This window comes from Pan troglodytes, chromosome 6 (assembly GCF_028858775.2).
Source record: "Pan troglodytes isolate AG18354 chromosome 6, NHGRI_mPanTro3-v2.0_pri, whole genome shotgun sequence".
Classification (NCBI taxonomy): domain Eukaryota; kingdom Metazoa; phylum Chordata; class Mammalia; order Primates; family Hominidae; genus Pan; species Pan troglodytes.
Genome location: NC_072404.2, coordinates 157,767,142 through 157,792,608, shown reverse-complemented (window position 1 = coordinate 157,792,608; position 25,467 = coordinate 157,767,142). Strand labels below are relative to the sequence as shown.

The window sequence follows — 25,467 nt, the reverse complement described above, 5'->3', positions numbered from 1 at the left end:
GGATTCCCAGGAAGCTGCCTTCCCAAACATTCTAACCAGTACTTCAGAATGAGTTCTAGTACAGGAGAATCTGGGCAGAAGTTAGGGTAGAGACTAGAGTTGGACACACACAGTGCATTATCAGAGGAGACAACTGGACCAGGGGCAGTTCATTGCTTCTGAAGTTCTGGCAGGAATATCTAATGCACTAAGGAGCTATTTTAGTGGGCAGACAAGGAAGTAGGCAGGCAGGTGGAAGTGTCTTCACCAGCCTCTGAACTAGCTGGCCCAGGCCTAACTATAGTGTTAGGCTGTGTCTGTTACACTGAAAAGTTAAAGCACTCCAGAGAAGCAAAATTCATTTTGAGTTAAGATTTGGGAATTGTTTCCAGGATAACCATATGCGTGCATTTCTTTGAAGTTTAAAGTGTGCTGAATGAAATAGCTGAAATGATCAACATCATCATCATTACAATATTATTATTATTGTCATATTTCCACAAAAACAGAGGGAAAAGATTTCCAAACACACAGTGTCTGTTGAGATTTGACTGCATGAAACATCCAGTGAGAGGTCAAGAAGAGGCTCCAGAGCCAGATAAGATTCACATCATTCAGATGCTGACAACGGCAGAAGGAGGGCCTGCTGTTTGTCACTTGCATGTAATCAATATCTATATTATTAAAGTTTAACACACATGTTTTGGTGATTAAATGTTTTTATTTTTCAAGTTTATTTATTTATTTTCTTAATTAACGTACAACATTGTGTGCATTTTTTATAGAAGAACAACCATCACTGCCCCTGAGGACTAGGTCTGGGATAAATCACTTTCAGTTTTGGTTTCTTGAATTCCCACCCAGAAGTGTTTCAAATCCCTAAGACATGTTTTCAACCAACAACTACAGCGCTCATGTTTTAAGAAATAGTTCATTTCCTCCCACTATATGAACCCTAGCTATATCTGAAAACTCACTTCTTCGCTGAGAGGATGAGGAATAAGGAAAGGCTGCTGTGAGCTGAGTAGAGCGGAGAGAGCCCTGGAGTTTTGTGCACAGGAGAGAAAGTCTCTGCAACGCTGTGGCTAAGCTGCTGGCACAGAGATACATGGCCGAGTCCCCAAGCTCTGCAGGCTGGATCTTGAGAATGGAGTCTACTCCTTTGAGCCTCTCTGCAGAAAATCGATCCTTAGGCAACTGTGAATCATCTACTACACTCTCATCCTGAAATTGAACCAGAAGCTCCGGGCCCTGTCCCAGGATCTGCCGGTACCAGTAAAGGGTAGCATGGCCAGAAATAGGATCACACCAAAAAGCCACAGCCTGGCTTTTCTCTGTAATCTTATATCTGGGGGACTGGGCAACTTCAGCTTCTGAGAGTTCTGTTGGGGAAAAAGACAGAATTTGAGAACAGAAAGACAGAAATGATTGAAGAAATCACTGGAATTTCCAATGGGATGATCATGGTGTTCTTAGGACACACCTGCCCCCAGGAGACAGAAGGCCATCCAGCAGAGAAGCCTGGTGCTCATGGCAGGGTCAGGGCAGGATGGGAGCTTTGCCAGTTCAGGGTCCTTGTGAACAGGAGCAGAGGAGGTGGGACATCCTGTCCTTATACGGTAGTTCCTACAGTAACATCATTGTCTCCACAAGTGCCTAAGTTCTTAGAAACCAGTTGTTATGAACTAAAACAGAGCTAGAAGTTGCTTTAGCATATTCATGGACTGTGTGTAAGTTCATCCAAGTGTCTTTACTCACATCTCTAGGGCTTGGGGGATTGGATCACCCACTGCATCTCCAGGGCCATCTTCTGCTGCATGTTTCTACTTGAATGTGTCAAAGGCAACTCAAAATACAGACAACAATTAGTAACCTCTATGTCTTATCTGTATATCCTTCTCTCTGGGCATTTCTGTCTTACCAGGTTCTCCATTTTCTCATTGCTATGAGCTTAGACAGAGTGGGAGCTGGGGTAGTTGACACAGGTTTATCCTAGAAGCATGTTGAGCCAGCTGACATGCTCTAAGCTAAAGGGGTAAAATAATACCCTGAGAGAGAGTTGGAAGGGTTCATTTTTGGTGAAGGTCAATGGCCAGCTTTCTCTTTTCTGTTATCAATCTTCATGATGCATTGTGTACCAAGTCTTCGTCATGGTTCTGCCTATGGTTCTTGGTCATCAATGTAATGAAAGTTCTGATATCTTATAAGATGGGTGGGGACTCTCTTATCCCTGAAAATATCATTGTGAATACAGTAAGAGATCCAAAATCGGCCGGGTATGGTGGCTCACGCCTGTAGTCCCAGCACTTTGGGAGGCCAAGGTGGGTGGATCACGAGGTCAGGAGATCGAGACCATCCTGGGTAACACGGTGAAACCCCGTCTCTACTAAAAATACAAAAAATTAGCCGGGCATGGCGGCACATGCCTGTAGTCCCAGCTACTCTGGAGACTGAGGCAGGAGAATGGCGTGAACCCGGGAGGTGGAGCTTGCAGTGAGCCGAGATCGCACCACTGCACTCCAGCCTGGGCGACAGAGCAAGACTCCGTCTCAAAAAACAAAACAAAAGAAAAAAGAAATCTAAAATCAGATTTGTTGAAATCTTAAAAAAAAAAAAACCTTACAGATTTAGTATAAGTTACAATTGAACAGCAGTGGCTAGTATCTGGCATTTTTTTTCTAATGGGGCAACATTAGTCGCAAATATACTTTTATTCATTGCCTAAGGGGTAAAGGATGGGAAGAGTTAGGGGATGAAGCACCTGAGAGTTGGCATAAGACAATAATACAAGGAGATGCATGTCCAGAGAGCTGGGAACGAGGATATATGTGTTTAGTGAGGCAGGCTCAAAGTCCCCAAAACCTAGGGGACACATGTGAAGGTTATCAGGTGAATACCTGTGGGTATAGAATTACAAGAGCCCTCTGTTTCTGTCATAAATCCTCTATCACTGAGGTAAACAGCTGCTGGTTTGAGTCTAACTCATGTAGGCACCAGGTAACAATTGCATGATGGAAAATTTCTTCACATTAAGGTGCCACTACCTGCTCCATCTTTGTGACCAGAGTTGTGGCTCTGAGTTGACAACAGCATTCAGGGGATAGAGGCTGGTGGCTGGAAACAGGACGTATCCATCTATCAAACCTATCAATCACAGGACCCACATATGGTGTGCTTGCGAGTGAGGCATGCCAAGTCCAGGGACGACATTCCTCATTGTTCCTGGGCCCCACCTGCTTCCTGGGCAGCACAACCAAGAAATCCATGACAGAATCCTTGTCAAGACAGGAATGGAGCATCATCATGCTGCTCAGGGAAGAAAAGGCCAGAGCCCTGGGAAATCTGGCTCTTATTCAGAATATTTGCAAGGTTATTTGAGCTAAGCCTATCTGGAGAGGTCTGGAATTGTCCACTCCCCTCTCCTATGTTCCCTTTACATCCTCCTGTCCACCATCCAGGGCACAACTGGAATGGGTTAGTTGTGGGGTACAGGTGAATTGCTAAGGTTTCTCTGAGTTCTCCTGAGGAGGAAGTGGTTCTCCCTTTATATGGGTCTCTGAGCATGCAGGCTGGCTCCTGGCTCTCCTCCATCTATCCCTGATGCAAGCCCAGAACATTATTCACTCAATGATTTGCTACAGTTGGGGTTTCCCTGCTGAACAGAGGATACTGGCATTGCTGGAAGATGAAGAGTTTCTGTTTAATGGCTCACATTCCACAGGACACTGAAACATCTGCAAACTAGATTCTGGATGCTGGGATGAAGTCACACTTTTCCTTTAAACTTAACTCCTCAGACAGCACTGAGCCCTTATCTATAAGCAAGCCAACCCCAGCAAACCCTAGTGCCGCCTGCTGGTCAATGAATGGTTCAGAGTTACCAGGCTCAGGCCCTCCATTCATGGGTCAGAAATACTGGGGTCATGTCTACACTGTCCTCAGTAGAATCAGGGCTAATATTGGACAGTGTTTGCGAGGCACTGGGGGGAGTTCCTCCCAACTCCATCTATTCCTACTGTCTTGCCAAAGCCCTGCCTGCGGTTTGGCCATGGTTTGTCCCCACCAAAACCATGTCCCTTGGTTTTGATTTACTTTTTCCTCTGGGACAATATCAAAGATCATGTATTTCAGGAAGTTGTCGGATCTCTTTAGTTACTTTTCAATGATACATCTCCTCCACCCACTTATTATATTTTCTGTTTTTCATGACCCTAGATTTTTGAAGTATCCTGGTCAGCTTACTTGTAAAACAGCTCACGATAAAAATTTTTATATTATTAGAGGTTAATTACTTGGAAAATATACACCATAGATGATGTCTATTTCCCATTGCATCTGGTCAATCACAAGAATATGGAATGTCATTTTTATGCATTTTGGCAATGCTTAATTTGAGATGACTGATCCAAGATCTCTCCATTGTGAATGTGCCCTTTACCCTTTGTAATTAAGTAATAATCTGTGTATTGATGCTTTGAAACAAGGTACATATGCTGTTAGGCCCCAAAAACATATATAAGGAAATAATGGTTGAAAATTTCCCAAATCTGAGGAAAGACAGCAACATCCAGGTGCAGGAAGCTTGGAGGCTGCCAATCAAATTCAACCCAAAAAGGAGTTCGCCAAGACACAATATAATCAAATTACCAAAAATCAAAGACAAAGAAAGAATACTAAAAGCAGCAAGCAGTGAGAAACATATCACATTTAAGGGAGCCCCAGTACGGCCTTCAGCAGATTTCTCAGCAGAAACCCAACAGGCCAGGAGAGAGTGGAACAGTATAACTCAAAGTATTGAAGGAAACAAAAACTGTTAGTTTAGGCATCTACTGATGGAATTTGTCTATAATTATGTGGATGGTTGCATTGATTTTCTCATTAGATATACCAACTAGCATTCTTCCGTAATGAAGAGATTCTTATCTATCTCTTTTGATTGTCATTATAGCCTTATAGATTTTTATAACTTGTTACAATTTAGTACCCTCATTATTCTTCTTTAAAGCTTGCATTGACCTGGATTTGGCTAATGGAGCCCCTTGAAATTGCTTCTGTGCATTTTGGACATGTCTTCTTGGTTCTGACCTTTTTCTTGATTTCTACCAAAAGATGTTCTAACACTTTTCCTTCCCTTGATATGGAAGCAGCCTTTTATAAGGAATAACATTTGGAATAAAATAATGTACCTATTGTTACTGGGGAGCACAAAAAAAAGCAAATATAGCCATTCGTTTATTTACTTTGCATTGTTTTTTAGACCCTTCTCTGGATAAAGTTAGGAAATATATAATCTTTAAAACCTTAAGTTTGCATTAATAACTCCAATTCAAATCAGCACCACAGATTTCTTCCTCATCTTCCCGTTTCTTATTTATATCTCTCTTCTCTTTGTAAAAAAATCTAATTCCCAGAAATATCAATAAATTACTTACTTCTCTCTTCTACAGTATACCAAAAATGTCTCAGAAGTACTGCACTAAAAACACTAGCCACAACAAATCGCCCAAGAGAAGTTTAATCTCAATCTCAATTTCCTTTAGTATCATGACAGTACACCAGCTTAAATCTAAAGTCAATAGCGACTCTAAAAACACAATCAAATAAAATAAATATTACCTTCAAAGAAGGTATGCAAATTGCCCATAGGCACAAGAAAAGACACTTAACATCTTTAGTCATTAGGGAAATGCAAATCAAAACCGCAATGAGATATCATTCACACTTACTAGGATGGCTATAAAAACAGTAATCATCATCATCATATTTTTGAAAAGAAAAAAGAAAAAGAAAAGGAAATAACAAGTTCTGGAAATGTTGTGAAGAAACTGGACACTGCTGGTGGAAATCTAAAATCGTGCAGCTGCAACAAAGAAATATTTTGGTAGTTACTCAAAACGAGAAACAGAATTACGAAAGGACCCAGAAGTTCCACTCCTAGGTATAGACCCAAAAGAATTGAAAACAAGGAATCAAACAGATATTTCCAGGCCAATCTTGACTGCACCATTGTTCTCAATATCTACAAGGTGGAAACCACCCAAATGTCAATTGACTAATGAATGAATAAACAAATGTGTTATATACACACAATGGAATATTATTGAGAATGAAAAAGAATGAAGTTCTAATAAATGCTACAATGTGGATACACCTGGAAAGCGTTATGCTAAGTGAAAGAAGCCAGAAACAAAAGGAAAAACAGTGCCTGGTTTCATGTAAATTCATTATCTAAAATAGGCAAATTCGTTCATATACAAAATAGATTAGAGTTTGCCAGAGGAGGGAGAATGTGAAGTTATTTCTTAATGGGTACAGGGTTTCTGTTTGGGGTGATGAAAATAATTTTGGAAATGGATAATGCTGATAATTCCACAACAAGGTGAATGTACTTAATGCCACTGAATTGTACATTTAAAAAATAAAGTGTTGAAATTATATGTTACATGCATTTTATCATACTTTTTAAAAGATGGAAAGACTACCTTCAAAATAGGAAAAACACTGACAGTTGCATTCTCCATTATTGAACTTAAAGACAATGAAAGGAACCCAAGTGATTTAAATACATTGATAAATTTTTCAGAAATGTGGTTTGTCACAATATATCCCACAGTGGGTTTTCTGATGTAGTTGTAATTATCTTTTGTAATAAATATACAAACAATTTTCACCAGCCCATATGTCTACTCAAATGTAGGACTGTCATTCCTTGGAAAAGTATCCAATCTAGTAATTTTGAAATCATAACTTACTGTTTCAGGTTGCAATATTCTGATTGTAAGTACGGTTGCGAAGTTATTCTCATGTTTAGTGGTAACTTATGTTCACTCTGTGTGAATTGCCTACTCAGCCTCAGTATTGCTATTTTTATTGAGCTGTCTTCTTAATACTAAGTAATAAGAATATTTTACTCATTCTAGATACTAATTCTCTTAGACAAGAACAGCTGTGCTACAGAAAACAAAACAAACAAAACAAATCCTAAAATCTCACTGGCATAGCTCTATGAAGTCTTACTTCCCATGACCACAAAGCCCAGTGTGGCATGAGCAGCTTTCTTCTGTGATTGTCCACCAAATTCTGACGCAGTGAGCCAGGCTGCTTCCATATTATCATTAGGCAATCTGTACCGTGTAGCTCCCAAGTTCAGGACATGGCAAAAGAGAGTTGAAGAGTGTCTGTGCACAAGAGTTGACAGGAGGCTGGAGACTGCGGTGCTTAGAAAGTCCTGCTTGCAAGATTGGACTCTGGCAGACATCTGGGAGCTTGGCTGGTGAACGGTGCCCTGAACTGATGCAAAGTTTCTCCTGACTGACAGGGGTGGCTCATTGTTCCTAGGCTGGTGTTGCAAATAATATTATGCTGAACATCAGATTTTCTTTTGGGATCTAGACTTTTGGTTCATGCTAAAAAGTAGGTGCCTGTGTGACCAGCTTCTACTAAAACCTCTTGGGTGCTAAGTCTGTAATGGGCTCCCTTGGCAGATACACTGCACATGTGTTAATGCATTTTTGCTGCTGGGAGGAGAGAGAGCTCTGTGTGACCCCTCCTGAGAGGAAGAGAGCATAAGGAAGCCTGCCTGTGAATTCCTCCAGATTCTGCCCGTGTGTTTTCTCCACATGTTCTGCTGCAGAGTATTTACTATGACACTTTAATAAATCTTAGCCATGAGTACAACTGTATGCCATATACCAACACTCTAAACATGGGAGTACATTTAGAGACCCTCAACATGGTGCCACAGAATATTTTTAAGGGCCAGGCTTGAAATGAGCTGACATCATTTTATCCCACCATTCAGAACCTGGTGACATGTTCCCACCCCTCCAACTGCAAGGGAGACCAGAAACCATGGAGGAGCTACAGGTATTCAGTGATATTCTGAATGTTCTCTGTTACACTGAATGTTCTCTGTCACACTGATTTTTCATCATTTGTATGCATTCCTCATGCCTTTCCCAGGCTGTAGCTCAACTTTATTTTTTATGGTGTGTTTTGGCTTGAAACAATTTAATGCAACTAGCGTTATGAATGTTGTTCTTTTGGCTTGTGGCTTTTTGTCTCCTCTAAAAAAGTCATCCCTCAACTGAATGCATAAAATACTTTTCTTAAATTTTTCTAGTAAACTTTCTTTTTTGCTTTTTACAATTAAGAGCAAGTGTGCCTGAAATACACTTTAATTTAAGAAATGAAGTAGAGATGTAGGACTAAGTGGGTGGTATGTATGCTCAGTGCAGAAGAAAGAATTTATATAAACAATCCCCAGGGTGGAAAACAACGGACACATATGAAGAAATAACTGCATGTAAGGGAGTGTGGCTGGAGCAGAGAGCCAGGGAAAACATGGTGCAAAATGATGATGAAGAGGTACGTAAATGGCTAATGATATAGGACCTCGTGGGTCTATTGCCCTTAGAATAAAGGGCCCCCAGGAGCAGAGACCACATGGGCAAAGATTTATGATTGGGAGTCGAAAGGCAGTAGAGGGTAGGGGAAAGGGTATGTGGAAAAGTCACCCAGCCCTTAGGGGAGAGAAGAATATGGTGGGTTTCAAATTTTCAATGAAATTAGGAATCTCAACTAAAGATGCCTTTTCCATTTTACAAAAGGAAATAGGGAACTGCAGAAGCTAAGGGTGTTGGGGTGACCTCCAGTTGGTCTGAGACTGGGGTAGGAATGGACCTCAACATCAAGGTTCATATGGCCCCTGCTCTATGGCCCCCAGGCTAGCCAGGGCTCTCCGACTCCTGTGAAGGCTGGGACTTGGGAGCACAGGCAACCTCAGTCATTCTAACTGCCCTTTATGTGCAGAGAGGAGGCAGCTGTGCAGCACTGTGGACTCACTGCTGGCGCAGAAATATACAGATGTCTGGGAGGAGGCAGCGGACTCCAGAGTGAGGGGGAAGTCCTCTGTGTTTGATCTAGAGACACTGTAGCCATCTGAGACTTCTCCTTTGTTAGTGTCTTGAACACCATATGAGTAATGGATCAGCCTCAGCCCATGTCCCAGGTCTTGTCGATACCAGAACATATTGTTGTGGTTCCAAGTCTGGTGACACGCCAAGGTCACCTGCCTTCCTGTCTCTGTGATCTTGTGTCTTGGGCTCTGGGTGATTTCAGCATCCCTGTGTCCTGTAATAGAGAACAACAGATACTGATGCTGTCATCCCAACAGAAAAGCCTGCATTGAGGCCTTGGGAATTCCAGGGAAGGAGGCCCTCCTGTGACCAGCCCTCACCTGCCCACAGCAGACAAAGGGCCACATAGAAGAAGAGCCTCATGCCCATTTCAGCTCCAGGGCAGGATCTTGTGTCTCCCAGCCCTGCTGTGGGCAGACTGAAGTTGGGCTCTCAATGACTTGATGATGTCACTGTCCCTGCTGAATGCTTGAACTGCGGAGCTAACCTGCCACGCCCCTTCTCTTCCCCGCAGGAACAAATTATTTATAACTGAGTTGAATAATTTTTAGGTCTGTTTTGAAAGAAATCTAATAAACTCCTAAGCTCTTTCCCTGATTTTAATAGGGGAATTTGTTCTTCTATGTATATTTTATTTCCATCATGAGAAATTCTTTATTTGAATACTATTTTCACTTTTATGAATATTTCTGTAGGCTAAAGAATATTGTCATAGCAGTCCTGGTGACTTTTATGACTTCCTGCACAAAATTCAACTCCAAGTTGAATTATTTTCCTCTTCTCTGGACACTTGTATGCCAGCATACAGGGATACCCTCGGTTAAATGACATCCAGAAATGTCTCCAAGTTCCAAGTTCCAGGTTCAAGGTCATGACCGCTTGAAGACTTGTTACATGCTGTAGCACCTCATTACACCTGATGGGAATGTCACCATCCAAGCTCAGGCTGCTGTGTATTCTCATGGGGGTGTTTTCTCCCTTTGCTTCAGGTGAAGCCACAAACACTGCCCCATCTAAGTCCCCTGAGTGACTGTACTTCCTGTGAAGAAAAGAGGAGGCTCATTAGGAATATGGATGAAATGTTCACCAAGAACTACACCTACCTGGAGTCTCTAGGGTCACAGGAAAATCCTCTATTCCCATCCAGCAGATCTTATATTCACCAAATGGGAGAAGGTTGATGGATTTGTAAACGTGCTATGGTGCAAAACTCACATGTAGTCCATAGCACTGCAATAGTTATTTCAGATACAATAGGCTATCTATTGCACATCTTGATGCAACCTGGATGGGTAATTCCCACAATCATGCTCCAGTGAGAGAGGACACAGAATCAGAAGTGGAGACAGGGAGGAGGCCCATGAGCACCCCCATAGGAGGCCGTGGTTGGGGCCCGACAAGCCCAGGAAGGACTTTCTCATCTATGCCCGGAACTCACCTGATCCTGGGAGACCAAGAGCCACACAGCAAAGAAGCCAATCCTCATGGTTGGGCCAGGGCATAAAAAAAAAAAAAAAAAAAAAAACTTTTCAGATCAGGACCTTCATTTTACAAGGAAAGGTACGTAGAATTCCAGAGCTCCGAGGATCGTTCCCTAAATCAGGTATGATTTACCAAGAATGTTGATATTCTCAACGACACTCTAACTTCTCCGGGGAGATAAGCATCTACCAGGAATATATCCTTCTACTTTTAAATTGATTTATTATTAAGTATAATAAATTATAACAATTATGTGTTAAAATTGTCTACCTCAACTTGAAGCTTTGTCTGTTTTTTGCACTGGTGTTTCCCAAGTACCTGGACAGTACCTGTGTAATTGCCATGAAGCCGATGAAGAATAACCTCAGGCCTTCTCACTTGCACAGGGTCTTTTCAACTCTTTGCTATTTTGCATTCTCTTTTGCAAAGAGCTATCTAAAATGTATCAGCTTTGTGCGCCACAAAACTTGAATCTAATCTTCACCTATAATTCATTAAATGTTTATTGAATGAAGAAAGGAATGAATGATTATCTGAGTCCAGGCAGATTCTACTTCTGTAAACAGAATCCAAGTTTATTCAGTTCAAAATAGGTTTGAAGTTTTAAGGGAGCAGAGAGCCATCCTGAGAACGCTGGGAATTCCAGATGAATCCAAATGGATTTGGAAAAGATTAGTTTATATACATCATCATAAGACTTTTTAAATGAATGGGTAGCCGTATGAATAAAAGATAAACAGTTGTCTCCTTCAAAAGGTAGGGTCTTTTGATGGTTGCTTCATTCCATCACTGCCACAGTTTAGTCTGTCTCTGAAGACAAAGTCTGTGATGGGGAGACTTGGGTGCATGTAGCTTATTTGGGAAATGATTCCAGGAAGAAGTAAGAGAGCAAGGAAAACAAAATAGGGAAGGGAGAAACCAGGATAAAGGTGCGATATTCTATTTGTGCCGGGGCAACAGGAGACGGAATCCATCAGGACCTCCAAGAGCATAGGGTGCTCTCTGGAGTATCTGCATGAATGGGCAGGTTGGAGCTTTTGTCCCCCTGTCCTGTTCCACCAGGAGCATCAGGACCTCTGGCTGTCTTTGAGTATAGCCCAAGTGGATTCAGATAATATCAGAGAAAGCCACAGAGCAGGAAGCAGCAACATTCCAAGCAGGCACTGCAGAGGGGCACTGTCAGCAAGAGGTGAATGGGAACTGGCACTGTCCACAGCAGCAAGGCTGAAATCAGAGGTGGGCGGAGAGGATGTCATGGAAGCCACTAGAGGCTCCTCTGTGGTCTTCTTTCCAATAAAGCTGTGCCTTCTTCCATCAGCTCTCTTGTGTGATGGACAATTGCACTGAAGCCATATCTTTCTAGGAGCACCACACCTTCATGCACATCAGACTCAGTTATCAAGCAGGAAGTTCATAAGAGGTAACATTTTCATATTTCCTTAAACGGCAACTCTTTATGTTAATTTTACATAATGAACTATCAGACTACTATATTTGCATTTTAGATGACTTTGTGTCTGAAACATGGTTGAATCAGGCAAAAGTAATCTGTGCTTGTCTTTGTTACCAGAATTTCAGAGAGTAAATAACTGTGCTAGATTGGAGATTTGTCAGAGAAATTATAGGGACCTAAGATTTCTTGAACCTACACTTTATATGACTCTAATTTTTAAAGTTACCTCTCTCAAATCTCTGCCAGACTGGCCAACATGGTGAAACCCCGTCTCTACTAAAAATACAAACATTAGCTGGGCTTGGTGGTGTGTGCCTTTAGTCCCAGCTACTCGGGAGGCTAAGGCAGGAGAATTGCTTGAACCCAGGAGGCGGAGGTTGCAGTGAGCCGAAATAGCACCACTGAACTCCAGCCTGGCGACAGAGCGAGACTCTATCTCCAAAAAAAAAAAAAAAAAATTTCTGCAAATTGAATTCGGTTTACAAATGAGAACACTCAGCCAAATATATTTCAGGTCACCAGCCCAAGGGGTCAGAATATGAACTGCCGAGGTCTCCTTGTCTCTTTGATGAATGAGGACTATAATCTGCATTTATAGATATTTTTAACTCCCTTTCTTCACTGTTCCTGTCGGTCTCAGTCTATTCCTTTGCGAGATATTTGTCTTTCTTGGACTGCTTGAAAAATTGTGTCTTCATCATTCATATTCTTCTATTTTAACACTGAGGTAACTATTTAACCTGGGATTTATTTGAATTCTTGAAACTCACGTTTTAGGTCTTTAGTTGTCTCTGGAAATTTCTCAGCTGGCATCACACACAATATCACCTCATATCATTCTCCTTATTTTCTTTCTCTGACACTTCAATGACATAAGAATAAACGGGAAATTCTTATGAAATGTTACATATATTCGAATATAACTGAAACCTCCATTGTTGCTTCTCTGTTGCTTCCTCTCTGTTTCATATTATACATTTAATTTTTTGTGTTGTTCTGGGTAACTTCTTAAGATTTGTCTTTGAAGTCAATAATAATCTCTTCAATGAGCATCTGATCTGCTCTTCAATTTATCTACTTTCTTTCAGTCATTTTAGGGATCATTTCTAGACATCCCATTCAATGCTTTTAAAAAAGTTATCTAATGATTTCTGAGAGTCTCTTTTTTCTTGTTCAGATTTCAGTTCTCTTTTGTGTGCATTTAACTACAGCTCTTCAAACTGTCATATGTCATGATGCTAAAATTTAAACCTTCAGGCTGCCTATTGCGAGTGTTTATGAGTTCTGCTAACTTTTAATATTCTTCATAGTGGCAGTATATTTGTCTGACATTCATCTCTGGGGTTTTGGAGAGAGAGGCTATAGCACAGCCTCAACAGCCAGTACCTTCCACAAGTGTCTCCAGTCTCACCCCCACAAATGCATGAGTCAAGAACTGTCTGCTACACTCTGGGCTGCTAAGCACACCATGGATTATGTTCCTCATATCATAATCTTTTCTCAGGACAACCCCAATGTAGGCTCCAGAAGAGAGTTCTGATTTTCTAATTCTTTTTCATTATACTATCTTCACAAATTAGAGTCCCTGAGCCCTTGAAGTTTTATATAATGAAACTTCCTAAATCTGCAAATATGATCTCTTCTTTCCTTTTTGTCCTACCCAAATCTTCAGGCACTAGCCCATATATGCAAATTATATTTGTAGACTTTATACTTATTCAAGTTAAAGAACGTACCATATTTTAAATTAAAAATTCCCAAACCAGCTGACAAACTGCTTCCATAGAGAGTGGCCCTAGGCTTGTTCAACAAGTGAATGCTCATTTATAAACCCCCACAGACCATCTCAGTCATAGACTCTTCAACTCTTAACTGTTCTGGACTCTGGGTAACTAGGAACTAAAATGTGAAAAAGAAAGTCCTAGTAAAGAGATTTGTTTTACCATGGGTTGTTTTAAGACTATAATGGAGTGATATCCTCAGTTTACTACTTAGTTCCAACTCATTCAAAATAAAATGAATATACTTTACATTGAAACCATACACTCTTCATTCTCCCTTTAATGGGATTAAGAGGTCAAATTAATCATAAATTAAATCTGCCTAGATATCTAGATAGACCTGGTGGTCAGAGGACAAAACTCTTTTTTTTTTTTTTTTTTTTTTTAAGAGATGGAGTCTTGCTCTGTTGCCCAGGCTGGAGTGTGCAGTGATGAGATCTCAGCTCACAGCAACCTCTGCCTCCTGGGTTTAAGCAATTCTCCTGCCTCAGCTTCCCACAGATATGTGCCACCATGACCAGCTAATTTTTGTAATTTTTTTTTTTTGGAAGGAACAGAGTTTCACAATATGTTGGCCAGGCTGGTCTGGAACTCCTGACCTCAGGTGACCAGACCAGACCTCGGGCTCCCAAAGTGCTGGGATTACAGGCGTGAGCCACCGCGCCCGGCCAGCAAAACTCTATTGGCAAGACCGTTTCTGGAGGTTGGAAAGAGGCCAGTATCTGAATTAGTTGCTGTGGGGTTAGATACTAGGACGTGTGATATCCTGGGGGGAACAGCTGATATGGGGGTCAGAGGGTGAGGTGTGTCTTACTAGGAACTGAATGAAGTCAGGAGAAGGATTTTCTTAGGAAATTTTCTTTCAGTCTTCTCAGACATATTTGGGCACTTTTACCCTGTCTGGTTTTTCCTGTTTAGTGCCAGGTCTACACAGGGAAGAAGGCATCTCTACAGCACTGTATTCTTACCCTCATCAGAGAAATGCAGAGCTAGTCCCTCAGCTCTGAGAGTTTCACTTTGAGTGAAACTCAAAGTTTGTCATCAGATTACTGAGCTAGGGGTCAGCTATGAATCCATGAAGTGCATTTCTCATACTGTGGAGCCCAAAGGGAGACCAGAGCACTTGCTTGGGGTATAACAGAACTGGGCCCCAGAAGGCAGCTAGAGGTGAGCTTCCCTCCCAGTGCCTCCGTGGGCTGCCGCACATTGACCAGGGGCCCTGATATCCATGCAACTCCAGCAGGGCGGAAGTTCAGGAAGGAGATGGGAGCAGGAGGCAGATCCCTGCGTCTGAGTGGAGGGAGACTGCAGGCACAGGTTAAAAGAAAAGCCAGTAGCTGCAGCCTGGAAAATCTAGGACAGAGACATCTAAGTTGTGTCCATAGTCACCTGGGCAGCAGTGGTGCCCCCAAAAGTGGATCCTGGGGACCATGATAAGTTGAAACTCATATGTGACCAGATGCCTCAACCTGGGAGAATCATCCCGTACCGGGTTGTGTTAAGTTAACTTAGCCAGGACAAGAAGTTATATTTCTAAGAATGCCTTTATCTTTACGATTCTGGGTTACAGTTGGTCAAGGAGCTATTCATGTGAACTGTGGAAGATAGAAGTAAAACTGTCACCACTATACTTGGTAGGACATTAGGCTAAATGAGATAAGCCAATCACAAAAAGACAAAAATCTGCATAATGTCATTTACATGAGTTATCTAAAATAGTCCAACTCATGGAAGCAAAGACTAGAATGGTAGCGGTCAGGGTCTGGGGAATAGGGTAAATGGGGAGTTGCTGCCAATGGGTATAAAATTTCAATCATGCAAGATGAATAAGATCTAGAGATCTGCTGTACAACGTTATGACTACAGAGTATAAAACTGTATTGTGTGCTTATAAGTCTATAAAAAGGGTAGATCTCATGTTAAATATTGTTACTAAAAACTTTTAAAAATCTGGCAAAAGTGTGTAGGTAGCCAAAGAGAGAAAGAGAAGAAAGAGGAAATTCGTATAAATCAGAAACTGAGTAAACTAATTAGAATATACCAAAAATTGCAGACTTTGATACCCTCAAATGCAAGAAACACCCTTTTCTTCATTTTTAAAAAAATTCCCTTTTTTCCAATTATCTTTTTTCATTGTATATTTCATGTGATATAATCCCTTGTACAAAGTAGGATGCCCCAAAAGATTTATTGATAAAGAATAAAAAATTGGCCTAGTGCGATGGCTCACGCCTATAATCCCAGCACGTTGGGAAGCCAAGGCAGGTGATCACCTGAGATTGGGAGTTTGAGACCAGCCTGGCCACCAAAGAGAAACCCCACCTCTACTAAAAACACAAAACTGGCCAGGTGTGGTGGAGGCCGCCTGGGAGGCTAAGGCAGGAGAATCGCTTGAACCCAAGAGGTGGAGGTTGCAGTGAGCCAAGATAGCACCACTGCACTCCAGCCTGGGCAACAAGAGCGAAACTCTATCTCAAAAAAAAAAAAAAGAATAAAAAATATTAACTAATGAATAACAATTTTTCATGTCCTTTCACTGATGGCAGATTGCATCCGCCACAGGAAGACTACACGCCCCATAAAAAACGTTTCCTGCTATTTGCTGTGAACCTAGGAAAGCTCCCTCCTCATACAGTCTCCATAAAAGAGATGACCTGGCCTTGCCCATAGGAGGGCTACAGAGCAGAAAACTGCACCTTTCTTTTCTTTCTTCTTTTTTTAAATCACAATAAAGAATAGATGGATATGTTTTGCCTGGAAATCATGTGTCCATTGGACTTGTCAAGGAAGAAGTTATCATGTTCACAGTTTCATATATGACCTTAGCATCCTGCTCTTGGGGACACAAAAAGGGGACACCAGGTAAAAGGACAGATCTCCGGAGTGAGGAGGGACAGTGCAGAGGTGTTGAAAAAATAGACTTCAGCTAGCTACTAAACATGAGCCCCAGGACATCTGCTGTCCCTCAGATATATAAACAGGTAAAATAATATTTCGCTTACACAGCTTCAGTGAGCAGTAAACCAGATCACATACAGAAGCACCAGAGAGTGCCTGGGAAAGGCCTGTCCACTCTCCAGGGCCTGAGCCCCTCTGGCTGGCAGCCCTCCCCTCACCGTCACTTCCTGAGTGGGGCAGGAATGTTATTGCACAGAAGGCTGATGCTCATGCAGGGCTGTGCTACGCTGCTGGCACAGAAATACAAAGCTGAGTCCCCCAGCTCCAGAGAGCTCAGGTTTAGTTCAGAGTGCAAGTCAGGGAACTGTTGTGCGGAGAATCGTTCAAGAATGTTTCCTTTTGCGCTCTCTTCTCCATTATAATACTGAATGAGGAACTGGAGGCCCTGGTCCAGGCTCTGTTGGTACCAGTACACAGAGAGGTCTCCAGACCTAGGGGAGCATCTCAGCGTCACTTGCTGTCCAGTTGCTGTGATCAGGTGCTTTGGGGTTTGTGTGACTCCAAAATCCACTGGGCCTGTGTGTCAGAAGACAAAAGTTAACCATAAGGCACAGAAGAAAGCCTCCTGCTGAAGCCATCGTTGGCCCCGCATGCATTTCAGGGACAAGAAATGAAGATCGGAGACTTTCAAGCTGTGCCCAGGACTCACCTGCTCCCAGGAGACAAAAGGCCACACAGCAGAGGAGCCTGAAGCCCATGGCAGGATCTCCTAGCTTGGGGCTGGTGTCTCTGTAGTAAGCATTCTGCAGTTCCTAAGCTCCCTTCTTCCTGATAGGAGCATTGACCTGTGATGTCACCACACTGACATACTTTCCCCTGCAGGCCACTGCAGCCCACTGTACTCTTTGGCAGGCCTCAGGTTCTGCTACTCCATGTACTATTCCTGTCTTGCACAGGCCAGAAGCTAAAGGTGAGGAGGACTGAACACAGTCCCAACATACCCACATCACACCTTACTTTCCTCTGCCCGCCCTGTCCCTGCCCTGACACTGATTCCCCAGCCCTTGCCACCCCAGCCCCTTCACCCTCCACTGCCCGTGCAGCAGCAGAGACACTCCCTCCTTGGTGCAAACTGAGGCCTCTGGCACCCCAACTCTTTCAAGGCAATGAGAGTTTGTGCTTAACTCTACATGGCCAGGCCCCACTCAGGGAATTCCATCCACCCCACTGATGCCAGCAGGCAGCCAGGGCATCCCCTTCAGTCCTCTCTTGGCCACTCTCCCACCCCTCCGCTGAGTTCTCTGCAGCACTGTGGAGCCACAGCGCCTCCAAGTGGCCAACAGTCTACAGTCTCATGGATTCATACCCTCTGACGTGATATGCTCAAATTGTCCAAATCAGAAAGAGAGATGCCCCCACTCCTGCCACCCCCACCCTCTTATACACCCCGTCCATGCTTTCCCAGAAGAGTCAATTTAGGGTTGATTTTCAAATCCACCCTTCGCCAATGGAGTCAAAGGACACATGAACCAACATTTTGATTACAAAATAAACAATTGTTACATAATTGCAAATAATATGTTAAGATGGTAGAGACCAGCCAGAATTATAAAGGCCATACAATTAAACAGTGTGATGCTATCAAGGAAACCCAGCCTGGAAACCCTATATTCCACAGCTAATCCTGGTTAATTACACCCATATGTTTTCATATTTTGTATTTAGGTTCATTATTACTAAATTTTAGACAGTGCATTTTACAAAAGGATTTCTAGATTTTAAAAATTTACTTCTAAATTATAAAAATTTTGAAATGAATAATACTGCCAGCTGTAATTCAAACAGATTCAGCTGGTTCTCACATTTGCTATCATTACACAGAAGTGACTTTGATCTCTAACCAGGAAATAGTTAGTGGTTAATAATATCCCTCACATGAATAAAAGTAATAATATTCCAGAACTCTATATAAGCAGGAATTAACATAGATTTCACAACATCAAATAATATTCATTATATATTTAATTAATACTTGGCTTTTCCTATGAAAATAATAAAGATGATGGTATAGTACAATGCTGGGGAATGTCATGGTAAGAAGCAAAGAGGAAGCAGGTGTGAGCCCATCCTTGACCGATAAGCAGGGTCTGGCTGTTTCTTGGGAGACAGAAGGTCCTTCCAGGCCATGGAAATACTGAGCACAAATGCAGAGAATGTAAAGGCTGCAGAGTTTTAGGAAATATTCAAAGAGGTGTTTGATCACAGAAGGTAATGGATCTGGGCGGTAAGTGTCAGAAAGAGATACAAGGGAAGCAGAATGTATCTTTGGGGAAATGGGAGAGCCTTTATCTGTTTACCATCAGCAGTGAAATGAATTCCTCTGTTTTGAGAATTGAGATATAAGTCCAGAAGGAAGACATTGGAACCAGCTCCAGGGCCCTCCCACAGGGCAACTGGCTATGTGGTGATGACCATCATAGAGTGGCCTCGGGGTGATGCCAGTTGCTACAAGGCCTTGCTGCATATTTTCTAGCAATTGAAAACTTTGACAGGTTATGTTGCAGAGAACACAATTTTTTATCATCTGGTAGCTCTACTTCTATTTATTTAATAATCTTTAATCATGTTCTCTCTCCTCAAGTTTCTCCAAACCAAATCTCAATTTCTTCTCCTTTAATTATATAAAGCAAACCCTTGAGATTTTACCTTCTATACTACACATCTGTCGAACAATCCTGACACCAAAATGAATTTCTTTTTCTAAAAAGGAGAGTGCCAGCTACTCTATCACTATAGTGTACAGCATCCGACAAAGAAAGTAATTTTGCCGTGAACCTCCTGAATCAGCACCATCCTCTGAGCATATCCTCCTGGCCTTGTTTCCGCCAGCCTTGTTCAGAGTCCTGAAATTGTTTCTCTTTCCCCCTGAAGGCCCCAGGTTCTCACAGCTGTCTGGTCTGAGACTGCCATACACGGAAGCAGAGAGATTAGTGCACAGAGTTCCAGTGACTCTGCAGGGCTGTGCCAAGCTTCTGGCACAGAGATACAGGGCCGAGTCCCCCAGCTCCAAGGCACTCACATTCATCTCAGAGCAATAGTCATGGAACTGGCGCCCTGAGAATCGATTAGGGAAGTTTCCTTCTGATCTCCTTAACTCATTAGCATATCTGGAGATAAACTGGTGCCCCTGACCCAGGGCCTGTTGGTACCAGGACACACTGCTGTGCCCAGAGATAGGAGAGCATCTCAGAGTCACTTGCTGTCCTCTCGTTTTGATCAGGTGTGTGGGACTTTGGGTGACTCCAGCCTCCACTGGGCCTGTGGGAAAAGCAGATGGAGGATGAGCACAGCAGACAGCCTGGAGGTCCTCCCCAGTGTAAAGTGGAGGACACAGGGGTGGGAAATCGGAGAATGGGGCTGCTGTTCTGTGCACAGGACTCATCTGCTCCCAGGAGACAAAGCAGTGCCCAGCAGAGGAGCCCGGGGCCCATGGCACAGTGGGGCAGGCAGCACTGCATCTGATTCAGGGCTTGGTCCTCCTGGGGAAGAGCCAAGTGAGTTCTGGGCCTTGATTTTCCTGATGGGTGGGGTATCCTGTGATGTCACTGTCCTGTGTCCTCCCTATAAATCCTTCCTGAGGTCCAGTGCTCCCCACAACCTGAACTCCCTCCCTGTCCAGCAGAAGGGTTGGGTGAGGGCAGAAGCTTCTGTGATGAGATAGTTGCTCCTCTGCCTACACTGCTCCAGCTCCCAGGCTGCCCCATCACCCTCTCACCCTCCTCCCACCTAGTGCTGTGGTGCTCCATGCTGGAGCTCACACACCTGCCCATCAGTGGAAGATGAGGAAGCTGTGAGTAAACCTTCCTGTTCCAGTTCTCCCTGGCTGTCCTAAGGTCATCTCTCTGACGCTAGATTCAACCAAATTTTCTAATTCTATTTTTTTTGTCCTCAGAAAATATTTCCAGCCCCTCCCTTGAGTGGCCAGTGGTGCAAAGTCCCCAAGATTTAGTCTATCTGATCAGATCCAAAGCAGACCTTGGTTGTCTGTAAATTATTAAGAGTACAGATTCCCCAGAAAAAATACTAGGGCTTTGTCAGCTCACAGCACAGACCTAGCCAGACAGTTTGGGATTCAGCACCCTCAAGGCCATCTTATGCGTAGTGATCTGGATAATTTATGTTAATTTCTCCAGATCCACCCTGCCTTCAGAGGCTGACCTCAGTGTATTATGTTAACTGGCTCTCTTCTTCTCTAACTCCAGAGTGAGTTTGGCTAATGGGAGACAATGGCAGGAGAGTAGAGGGAGGTAGGGTCACCACTTGTTCTGATTCATCTATGCCCTGGCTCTCCTCTTGCTTTATTATTTTATATAGGTTACTTTTCCCTACCAAAGGCCACAGCACCTTATAGGCAGCCTGGCCTTAGAGCTACAGTACCTGATGCTTTGGGATCCACATCCTCTCCTACTTATTTCAGGCCAATGTGAATAAGAGCCACAGATTCTGCTGTTCTTAGGCTACTTCTACTTCTCTTACTGGGTTCCCTTAACCCTGCCACACCTTTGCAAATACTCCTTTTGTCCCTCCTTGATATCTCCAGGACCACGACTAATAGACACAGCAATGGAAAAGCGAGTCCGGGTATTTTATTTTGCCTTAAGAGTCAACACAATTTCTAACATTCTGCCATTAGAAGTAATACAATTTCTAACATCCTGCAATGAGCATTGCTAAAAGAGTCAGGAGAACCATGAGAAATATGCATATGAAAATAAACCATGTGACAGGGGACATAGAATCCAAAGAGATTCCAGCAGAGAATCAAGGTGCACCCTCACCTACTCTGACCTCTCCCCATAAAAGACGAGAGTCATATACAAATAGATGCTTGTATTCTGTACAGTCCTATTTAGAAATGCACCACATAAAATAAGAATAAGACAGGAACACACTCATGACCACATAAAATACAGAGAATGTGAGACGTGCTTCTTGCTGAGATACACAACAATCAAATTTAGTATCAAAGTGAGCTGGACTGATAAGAGGCTAAGACACAACTGAGGATCAATGGCTGAAAGAAAGCTATAGACAAAGAAAAAAATGCTCACTCGCTGTTGAAGTTATACCAAGAACCATGAACTGTCATCAGTCTCATATATTAGCCTTTCATTTTGACTTTCAGCAGATTGGCCAATTGGTGAATTCATTTTTTTGCCAAGCAAGCAACCAGCTCCCTTTTGCACCAGGATATGTGCTTCTCCCTTTAGGTGCTAAAGAGGACTACAGGCTACAGGAAAATAAAATGTGTGTTCTATATTATTTTACAATATTTTACAAGAAAAACAAGTTAAGGAACTCATGGATTCTAATCCAAGCCACAGTGATGGTAAGAATTAAGTTCCTTCCTTCATCTATCCTCAGAGGAGCTCAAACAGGTACTCAGTAAGAGTCTTACAATCTCTTTGATAATTCTACTAGCTGATTATCTTCAGGTCTAATGGCAGAGTTTGTTGTATTTATTAACATTCTCCCTAACTGGATTGTTCTCTTGTGTGTTTATAACTTTATAACAAAAAAATTGGATTTTCTTGTCCTCCACAGAACACATGCTTGGTATCCAAAGGAACCAAAGCCAAGGTGATGTTATGTATGCTACTTGAGAATCCCAGATCACTCAAGCAGGCTAAAGCTTCCCAGCTGCTTTCTGCTTTTTTCTTCTCTCCTGAAAAGAAAGTGAAATATGAATTTCTTGTTAGAAGCTACCATTCCTTTGCACAATTACCAGAATATTCCAAATTGAGCAAAATAACATTATGTTGTTTGCATTTACACATCCGCACTACAGTGACAGACCCAGCTCACTCTAAGTTTTATGCTGCAGGAGCACACATAGAATGAGATCCCATTGCTGGGAAGTCTGGGAAGAGCTTCAGAAAGGGCAGCTTTTTCTTCTGGTTGAGACACGGGCTTCCATAAGGAGTGCCCACCTCCAGCCTGTGACTGCCCTTTTTGTGCAGAGGGCAGCTGGCTGTGCAGGGCTGCGGATGCGCTGCCACAGTGGTACAGATAGGTCTGGCTGGTGCTGGTGGATGCCAGGGTTGGGGAAATGCTCCAGCTTGTTTCAAGAGACACAGTACCCCTCAGTGACATCAACTTTGGTCCTGCTGTGACCACTGCCTGAATAGTGGATCAGCTTCAGCCCCCGTCTTGGGTCTTGTCGATATCAGAACACTGTTCCTAACCTGAGCACATTCCAGGATCATCTCTTTCTTCTGTACAATGTGATATCTTGGCATCTGGGTGATCCCAGCATCAATAGAGCCTGCTGGAGAGGCAGACAGAAAGTGAAGACAAGACTTAAGAAATAGGGGGACTCTGCAGAGGAAAGGACAAAAAAGGCTTGTAGCCCAGACATTGCAAACCCATGACAGGGTTTTGCAGCTGTTTCCAGAACTCATCTGCTCCCAGGAGACAAAGGGTCACACAGAAGAGTTTGGGGTTCATGGTAGGGTCAGAGTGAGGAGGGGCTGGCCCAACTAAGTGCAGTGATCCTCAGGACTGTAAGCTGGGGCTCGGAGGCTGCTCTCTAGGGAATAGTCTGGTGGGCCTGTGGCGTCACCCCCCATGCCTACGGAGTCCAGCTGGTCCAGGGCCTTCTGACTGGTCTCAGGCAGGATCCACCTCCTCTCATGAAGGCTGTTGCCTGGCAAGGTCTGCAGGGAAGATGGGGTGCAGCAGAGACATACTGAGCTTAGGGCACAGCCCGCCCCTAGCTTTCCCACGTTCCTTTGAGGCAGTTGCTCCTCTGCTTGCACCTGCGCTTGACACCAAGGCTGCCAGGCCAAAATTCTTCAACTGTGGATCTCATTAAAGATTAGAGGTATTTCCTGCATCTTGCATAGCTGTAGGTAGCCTAGCAATGACTGAAAACTGCTGCAACATCTGCATAATATTGGATTCCAGCCCTAATTTTTCTTAACCCTTCCCTTCCTAGGCTGCTCTCCCAGGCTCTCCCCAGAGTCCCTTAGATCCCAGTGGACCACAGTGCCATCTTGTGGCCAATACGTGAAGTTTCATCATTGCTTTTGCAATGGCCCAAGGGATGCTGGGAAGTGTCTGCAGAATGAATGAGAGACTATTCTAGAAGTGTCATCCTGCAGGTTTTATGAGCAACTTCCCTAAACCCTGATTCCAACACTAGTTCTAACCCTGACTATTGCTTTACTCAAAGCTTAATATCCCACCCTCATTCTAAATAACTCTTATCACATTGCTGCAGTTAGAGTCTAATTAATATTTTCTCCCTTAAAACTATCATATAAAGGGAGTGGGATAGAATGGGAGGAATGGAAGAAAATTGGATTTACTCTTAAGTAGGAAGAACATACAGGAATTGAAGTGCATAGTTATTTCATTTCATTACCAAAGATGAAGTACATGTCCCCCAAAATAACAATCAATGTTACCATAAACATAAAGATTAGCAAAAGATTGGGACGATAATGAGATTGCCTTCAAGATGGCATCAAATACGTATTAATAAAAAGTAAAATTTGAATGTAAAAAGTAGGATCCCTTGTAGGCAACAAGTAATCTTGAAGGGAGCAGTATCCAATGTGGAAAATAAGGATGGATAATGAAGACCAGCAAATGGCCTTCCACAGAAAATGATTAACATATAAAATGCACATCTGCTGATCTGAGCAGCGGACATGCAAGCAATGATTATGGAAGAGGCAGTGGAGTGGTGTGAGATGAGGATCCCCTGGTGCAAAATAGTATCATAAGGAAGCAAGGAGAGAGAGGAGGAGGTTTATGAGCAGAAAGGAGGCGATTGTGTCATGCTGTGGTTAAGCTGCTGGCACAGAGATACACGGCTGAGTCCCCCTGCTCTGTGCGCTGGATCTTCAGAGTAGAGACGGATCCCTCAGGCCTCACTGCAAAGATCGTTGGGCAGCCCTGAGTCATCTGCCGCACCCGTGCCTTGGAAGTAAATTAGAAACTCTGGGCCCTGCCCCAGGCTTTGTCGGTACCAGTAAAGGGCAGCATGACCTGAAATTGGATCACACCTGAGCTCTACATCTTTTCCCTTCTCTGTGACCTTGTTACTGGGGGTCTGGGAGACTCCAGCACCTGTGTGATCTGTGGAGACACAAGTTGAGAACAGAATGTGGAAAACAATTGTACTCATCACACACACACACACACACAGACACACAGAATGAGACTGGTTGGTGTCTGAGGACTCACCTGCCCCCAGGAGGCACAGGGCTGCCCAGCAGAGGAGCCTGGTGCCCATGACAGAGTCAGGGCAGGATGGGAGCTTTACCAGATCAGGGTCACTGTGAGCAGGAGCAGAGGAGGAGGGACGTCCTTGTCCTGACACAGAACAGTACCCACAGTGACATCACTTCCTCTCTCAATCCCCACAACGTCAGGAACACAGGATTTATATTAGAAAACACTTGGATGACTGCTTTAGATATTTATTAGCTCCTTTTAAGCAACATCAATGCATCGGTCTTCACTTTGTGCTCTAGAGCTGTCTGGAGCTACAGGCCTCATGCTGCATTTCTGAGTTTATCTTCTCACCACACAGGCGCTCCTCTGTCTGCTGGGCATGTTCTCTAGGATGTGCCAACAGCGCCCCCAACACAAGGCACCAAGGGATGAGCTCATTGTCTTTCCTGCAAGTCAGGGTCCCCTATGCCATCCCCATTGATGCCCCAGCCTCCTCCATCCCCCAGTCACATGAGCCCAACGGGGCTGTCCCAACACATGGGTTCCCTCACAGGCTGCACCTCATGCCTTTCTTCTGGGACCACTTCCCACCTTTGTTGACTATAATTCAGAAAAGATACCTGATTGGAAAACTCATAGTCTTTTTTTTTAATTTTTCCACTTGTAAATATATTTTCCTCCATCTCAGTGTTTAATGAATGGGGATTATAAT

The 25,467-nt window shown here is 43.3% G+C and overlaps 1 long non-coding RNA gene and 2 gene segments (V, D, J or C); all 3 read right to left on the bottom strand.

Moving 5' to 3' along the window:
- Nucleotides 1-16,672: 16,672 nt before the first annotated feature.
- LOC104007451 (T cell receptor beta variable 9-like) lies at nucleotides 16,673-17,469 on the bottom strand. The segment is given in 2 exon segments: nucleotides 16,673-17,087; nucleotides 17,221-17,469. Coding segments are annotated over 2 exon segments (405 nt in total).
- A 1,821-nt stretch (nucleotides 17,470-19,290) lies between these two features.
- LOC129144505 (probable non-functional T cell receptor beta variable 5-3) lies at nucleotides 19,291-20,002 on the bottom strand. The segment is given in 2 exon segments: nucleotides 19,291-19,823; nucleotides 19,945-20,002. Coding segments are annotated over 2 exon segments (591 nt in total).
- Nucleotides 20,003-22,009: 2,007 nt separating this feature from the next.
- On the bottom strand, nucleotides 22,010-24,521 carry LOC101059605 (uncharacterized). Its single transcript, XR_010159030.1, has 3 exons — nucleotides 23,147-24,521; nucleotides 22,757-22,839; nucleotides 22,010-22,236 (listed from the first exon to the last, which is right to left on the bottom strand). It is a non-coding gene; the product is annotated as an uncharacterized LOC101059605 (long non-coding RNA).
- Nucleotides 24,522-25,467: the final 946 nt, after the last annotated feature.